This window comes from Triticum aestivum, chromosome 4A (assembly GCF_018294505.1).
Source record: "Triticum aestivum cultivar Chinese Spring chromosome 4A, IWGSC CS RefSeq v2.1, whole genome shotgun sequence".
Lineage (NCBI taxonomy): Eukaryota > Viridiplantae > Streptophyta > Magnoliopsida > Poales > Poaceae > Triticum > Triticum aestivum.
Genome location: NC_057803.1, coordinates 146,469,373 through 146,476,237, shown reverse-complemented (window position 1 = coordinate 146,476,237; position 6,865 = coordinate 146,469,373). Strand labels below are relative to the sequence as shown.

At 55.6% G+C, this 6,865-nt stretch overlaps 1 protein-coding gene across 1 annotated transcript; it reads left to right on the top strand.

The window, feature by feature from the left end:
* The first annotated feature begins 2,853 nt into the window (after positions 1-2,853).
* Positions 2,854-5,618, top strand: LOC123085651 (uncharacterized). Its single transcript, XM_044507321.1, has 2 exons — positions 2,854-3,154; positions 3,670-5,618. Exons 1-2 carry the CDS (start codon positions 3,089-3,091, stop codon positions 5,392-5,394), a joined length of 1,791 nt encoding a protein of 596 aa, XP_044363256.1. The 5' UTR covers positions 2,854-3,088; the 3' UTR covers positions 5,395-5,618.
* The last annotated feature ends 1,247 nt before the right edge of the window (positions 5,619-6,865 follow it).

The following is a 6,865-nucleotide window of genomic DNA, read 5'->3' as shown; positions in this document are numbered from 1 at the left end:
TGTGGACAGATGAATAGAATACCCGAATTAGGGTGAACATGCGCACATGATTAGCGAGAGATGCTGACCCCCTAATTTCTGCTCCAATGATGGGACTGCTTTTGCGACTGCCAGTGCTCATATATTCCCTTCCCTCCACGCAGTAGAGTGGCATGGACGCAAAGCACAAACGTACGTACGTAGACGTACGCAGCAACTCGTATCCGCATACCACGTGGATCCTGACCCACGTACGTACGTACGTACGCAGGACGGATTAGCCTAGCCAGTGGGTTGATCCATCCTCGTTTACGAAAGTACTCCAAGTGAAAAAAAAGGATTAGTGTAGCCGGGGGAGAAGAAGGCGATGACTCGGAACGGAACGGGAAGGCGAACATGAAGATGGGCCGGGCCGGATAAAGTTGGTGCATGCGCTCCCGTGGCTGTAAAGCGGGCAGGCAGGCGACGCTGACATTTCCTCGTCACGTGACTCATTCAATGCCGATTGGGAAAGGCCGGTACAGACAGTAGGGGCTAAAAGAAAAGAAAAGAAAAGCGAGTATTTATTTATGGATTTATGAAAGGCGCGTGCATGCATCGCATACGATCCAACAGCAACGAACAGGGGTGGCGTGTTGCTTCTGCAGCACTCCACACATTTCGACTCATAAATTGGAATGCCGAGTCTGTCTATGGCTACGGCTACGACCACGGCGTGGTGTAGCATGCATGATGGGCAGCAGTAAAAGAAAACCAGTGCAGTGCAGCTCCTGCTGGCGCGGTGACACCAGCACAGTAGCGCATGCATGGATATGGGCCGCCGATGTGAGCAGCCGCAGCAGCGAGCGAAAAGGTGGCGAGACCTTGGCGCCTTGCAAGTAAAAACGATGTCCAATTGAGCGAACAAAGATCCAAGACGGCCAACATTCAGAGCCATGCATTGCGCCGTCTCGATGTGGATAAGATCCAAGGCAGCCAGCCAGCCAGCCAGCGACCAAAGTTGCGGCTCATTTCATTGGCATATCACGGAAAGGAAACTCCTTTTCAGTTTTCACCACATGCGTCAATGGCGGATCCATCTTTCTCTCATGGTCATGGTCTCATTGAGTACCTAGCTACTCATAACAAGGCACAGGACTTGCGTTTAATCGGAAGCGTACGCTCAAGGGGAGGCTAAGCTGGAGACAGTGGTTCAAATGGTGGTGGTTGTGTCATCGATCGGCTGGATCTGTTGTTGGTACTTCGAGCTTGCTTTACTGCACGTCTTATCGCTTCTTGCAAGCACGTAGTACATGCAGTATTAAGGCCACTCAATTGCGATCGCTCCGATACCCGTCCCCTATTCTCACTGTGCCGTATCTGTATCCCTATTGCATGCAATGCACGGATGAGCAGAGACCCCGTCCGATCTGATCCGTCCAAAGCCATCATCAGGTCAGTCTGGCAATCACGATCAAGATTAAGATCGCAGCCGCATGTTGTGTTGAAAGGGTCGCCAAATCGGGCACGCCGCACCAGAGGTAGGTGTGGGTGTACGCTTGATTGTTGTTTCACGGCGAAAAGAGGAGGCCTCTCGCTGGCCCGGTGGGCCCGACAGCTCAGCGGTGACATGGACCGCTACGCATGACGCGTCGTGAGGGCGTATAAATACGCGCGCCTAGGCCGTATTTAAGTCCACCTTTTCTGCGTGTCCCCGTGTGTAGTCTACACGCTCCTGCCCCGGCCCTGCCCTGCCCGTGAAGGGACCACCGGTTTTACTCCTCCAAAAGCCTAATTTTCTGGGCTCAAATAATAATACTGTATCTCTTGTGTACTCGGCCGCGTACTGGGATACGTGGACTGTGCACACTGCACGGCAAAAGTTTCCAGATTCCGTGCATTGGCAGGGAGGAGGACGGGAGTCATAAGTCGGATGGGATGTGGTTAGATACGCGTATACAGTGTGGAAGGCGGCAAGTATGCGGTACTGTACATTTATGAGTGCAGTAGGGTATTTGCCACCCTGATGAGTTGGCGTGGTACTGGGTATTTTTGCTCCGTATTTAATTTACCTCCATATATGGGTTTTTTAGGTTCCTTCATATATTTTGAGTCAAAGTTTGGCTATCTATTTAACTAATAAAATATTAAATGTATTTTAGAAAATTGTTATATAATTTGTATTCGAAAGAGGTTCTGAATGATATATTTATACTTTAGCCTACAATAAAACCCGAAAGGAGGAAGAAAAGCAAGGCAGAAAATAATGGTGCACAACATGAACTTTGTTCAATCGAAAGAGTGTGCGGCTTTAAAATCGATAATATAGCTTAAAATGAGCGAGAGAATAAAGGAATCATTCAAAGGAAAAAAGAAAAGAGGAGATAGTAAAGAAAAAATGGTTGGGTACAGAGCAAGGAGAGGAGGAGTAGTGGGGCAGCAAATACTATTCTCCCTCCACGCTTTTAAAAGCTCACCACACCACATCACACCCTACGCGAGACCTTTTTTATTTTATTTTATTTACTGGGCCTGAGATTTGAGTGAGGAAGGGGAGATGTGTTGGATAGGGCTAATGCCACACTTACGGGCTAATGCCACACTTACGGGCTAGATGCTCACGGAATCATCTACGGGAGGATGTGGAACCAGCTGATTGGTGCTCGTTTTTTCGCTTTGCGTGAATCGCGGCGCCCACTTGCTCTTTCGTTCCGCCACATCAGTCCGTAGCTAAGCTTTCAGTAAAACTTGCCCGTAAGTGTAGCATTATTGCTTGGATAGGCATCTTGGCCAGCTAGGATGAGGCTCTCTCAAACGGAAAGCAGGAGAGTGCAGTGCAGTCAAAGCTGGCATTTCTTCTCCCTCCCTCCCTCATTTGCTTGCCCATCCCCCATTTTCTCCTTCTTCCCCACCAATTCAAACCGAGATAACATTATAAAATACCGCAACTACAACTCCACACAAGGCGTTAGATTTGGGAGAGGGGTCCGTATATATAGCCTCCTCTCTCCTCTCGCCTCCTCGCCTAGCCATTCCTCTCCATCTCTCTTCCGGTGTCCAGCCTCCCGTGTCATCGCGGATCGATCCGAGCTTCGGTTGGGCGGGTGCGCCGATTGATGCGCGTGAGGCAATGGCGGTCTCCTCGCCTTCTTCCGCTCCGGAGAAGAAGAGGAAGTGGCTCCTCAGCAACAGGAAGGTCCGTACGAGCTCGCTGCTCGCCTTGCCTGCTCACGGCTGCGATCTCAGATATCTCCGCCCCACATTCTTCTCTTTTCTTTCGTTGGGTGTTCTTCATCCGGCCAGTTCTTGCCACGCCAATGGCCAATCTGTACAAGAACTGTTTGCTTTTTTCTCTGTACCGCACAAGTGCCAACAACATTTGGTCCTTCGACTCCACAAGCAGGGTTGTTTGGTCGTGCCGTCCAAAATCCAAATCACAGGACAGCCTCTTCGAGCTGAGCAAGAAGTACTTCCTTCTTTCGAGCATGGCGTGCCTTTTCTTCTTGTTTCTTTTTCTCTCCAAGATCGACATGCTTGATCTGAGCGCACCGTCTGCTATGCTCTGCTCCGCTCTCGGTTTTCTCTGTTGTTTTGTCCCCCAAAAAATTCATTCATTTTCCCTGTCTCGGATTGGTCCATCTTTCTCTGTTTGTGCAAGAATCCAACCTCGTCTGGCAGAAATCTCATGCTTGTTTCGGTATGTATGCGCAGGTGATCGACAGGTACCTTCGGGAGGCGCGGGCGATTCTCGCCGCGGCGCCGGAATCCGGCGGCGGGGACGCCGTGGCGGCGCTCGGCCTCATCGACGCCGCGCTGGACCTGTCGCCGCGGATGGAGGCCGCGCTCGAGCTGCGGGCGCGGGCGCTCCTCGCGCTGCGGCGGTACCGCGAGGTCGCGGAGATGCTCCGTGACTACATTCCCAGCTGCGGCAAATCCTGCTCCGGCGAGGATGCCTCCTCGTCGTCGTCCTTGTCCTCCTCCAGCTCCGGTGACCTTGGCACAATCTCCCGTGCCAAGCTCCTCTCCCCCGAGCGCCACCGCTCCGACGCGGCCGAGACTGACACTGGGACCGCTCGCTCCTTCCGCTGCTTCGATGTGTCCGAGCTCAAGCGCCGCGTCCTGGCCGGCCTCTCTAAGAACCCCAACACGGACACGCAGTGGCGGTACTTGGTCCTGGGGGAAGCTTGCTTTCACCTCGGCCTCATCGAAGATGCCATGGTTCTTCTCCAGACCGGCCGCCGCCTCGCCTCGGCGGCTTTCCGCCGCGAGAGCGTTTGTTGGTCGGAGGACAGCTTCTCATCATCGACTGTCGCCGCAGCTGTTGCCTCAGTGCCATCGGGCAACGCTTCCAAGTCCGGGTCGGCGTTCATCATACCGGCCGTGGAGTCGGAGGCCATGTCCCAGCTCCTGGCTCACGTGAAGCTCCTGCTCCGCCGCCGCACGGCCGCCATGGCGGCCCTCGACGCGGGCCTCCCAGCGGAGGCCGTCCGCCATTTCTCCAAGATACTCGAGGCACGCCGTGGCGTGCTCCCGCACACCTTCGCCGCCGCGTGTCTTGTCGGCCGCGCCGCGTCATTCCAGGCTGGCGGCCGCCCGGCAGACGCCATAGCAGATTGCAACCGTGCGCTGGCTCTCGACCCCGCGTACATCCCGGCGCTCCGTGCCCGTGCCGATCTCCTTCAGTCCGTGGGGGCGCTCTCCGATTCCCTCCGTGACCTTGACCACCTCAAACTTCTGTACGACGCGGCGCTCCGTGACGGCAAGCTGCCGGGGCCCAGGTGGCGACCGCAGGGTGGCGTGCGCTACCGCGAGATCGCGGGCGCCCACCGCAAGCTGATCGCCCGGATTCAGGGGCTACGCAGCCGCGCCGCCGTGGGCGAGGGGTGCAACATCGATTACTACGCTCTGCTGGGCGTGCGGCGCGGGTGCACGCGCTCTGAGCTGGAGCGCGCGCACTTGCTACTCTCGCTCAAGCTCAAGCCGGACCGCGCCGTGGTGTTCGGCGAGCGGCTGGAGCTGGTGGACGAGCACCGCGACCTGGAGGCGGTGCGCGACCAGGCCCGCATGTCCGCTCTGCTCCTGTACAGGATGCTGCAGAAGGGGTACTCGTTCATCATGTCGGCCGTGATCGACGAGGAGGCCGCCGCTAGGCAGAGGGCGAAAGAAGCCGCGGCCGCCGCCGCGGCGTTGCCCAAGCAGCAACAACAAGCGGCGCCGATACCGGAGAATCCTCCCGTCGTAAACAGCGCCACCGCGAGGACAACGGCGAAACCGAAGGTGAAGGCTGCAGCGGCCGTTGCAACGGTGTCGTCCCAGGCGACGGCGTCGGTGTACCAAGGGGTGTTCTGCCGCGACCTGGCGGTGGTGGGCACGCTGCTGTCCCGCAGCGGGTTCGACCGCTCCCTCCCGGTGAAATGCGAGGCGATGAGCTGCTGATGGCGATGGGTTGCAGCCGCGCAGCCAGGTGCGATCTGATGCCGTTGGGACGAGGAACAGACGTAGGAAGCTGGCGGGAAAAAGCAGACGCGTTTGAATTTATTGGATAGAACTCGCTATTGTACAGTTTTGTGTTCTTGGAGGAAAAGAAAAAGGGGGCGACGCATCTTGTCTTGTACTAGTATCTCTTGTGTGGAGGTGAATGAAATTTTTTGGTTTCGTCTTGTTGAATGCGAGTTGTTACAGTGCAGTAAAGTTTCTCTTTCTTGTAAGTACTGTAGTAGAGTATGATGCACATTTTGAACTCTACCTTTTGACCTCATGATTCCGGTTTCTACCATTTGCACTCCACCCATATACCTCGTGTATGTATGTATGTATGTATGTATTGGACGAGTGGAGGTATCTTTTTGCGTCGCATGGTGCCAAGGAGAGGAAGGAGGCGTTGAGTGGGGGTGTTTGCTCTTAAAGCTGGCCGTAAATGGCGTGCAGTGAGTGATTGCCTGGACTCTCTCTGCTGCTGGTGTGCCACCAATGGGCGATGCAATCCACTGATCCTCCTGCAGCGTGCAACCTGTGGTGGTGGTGCCCGGTCCAGCTCCTGCCATTGTGTTTGCGCAGGCTCCCGTGCTGGCTGGATGGGATCTAGCGGCTAGATCATCGTCTCGTCTCTTTTGCCCGCTTTTACAAGTAAACTGTACCTCATCGCCCGCCGCAGACACCTATACTCTACTTTGCAGCCGGTACAGAGCGTGAGAGGGGCAGGGCCTTTTCCCCCACCCGTGTAGTCGCTGAAAGTGAAGGATGATAATGCATCGGTACGTGCATCCGCGTCGTCACCACCAAAATATCCGGCCAGCGCTTGCCGCAGCAGCCCTCCATTAGGCCAACTCTACACCACGACCTCAAACGGACCTCTGTTTTATTCGGATTTTGTCCGTTTGGGTAAGGAATTAGGGTTGTGTCCGGACGTGTTCTGGGATGCGGTGGCCGTGCGTCCAGCGTGCGGTCGCATTCCTTTTGCCCCATTCTGTCCGCGTTTAAATGCCAAGCCATAGTTCAGGCCAGCGGTCCGGTTCATCTCGCCGGCAACAGAGCCAGCGGCCTACACGTCCATCGCCGGCATCAGCCAGCGGCCGGCAATACAGCCAGCCTTCAAAATGAATAGTTGTCCTCGCCGGCAACACAGCCGACCTCCAGAATGAATGTTTTTCTCGCCGACACACTGCCAGCGGCCTAGCGGGCGGGCGACACCCATGCCAGCCTCCAAAAAAAGAACAGCCACGGCCGTTCGGACGACCTAGTTCAAGCCTTCGGCGTCGAGCATCTCCTTCTGCCTGGCCTCGAACCAGTCCCTCGTCTTCTCGCTCATCTTCGACAAGTCCACGCTCATGATCGCAAGGGCCACCTCCTTCGCTTTGGTGGCGGCATTGGTGGCCTCGATGTCGAGCTGCCTCTGCCTGGCCTTGAC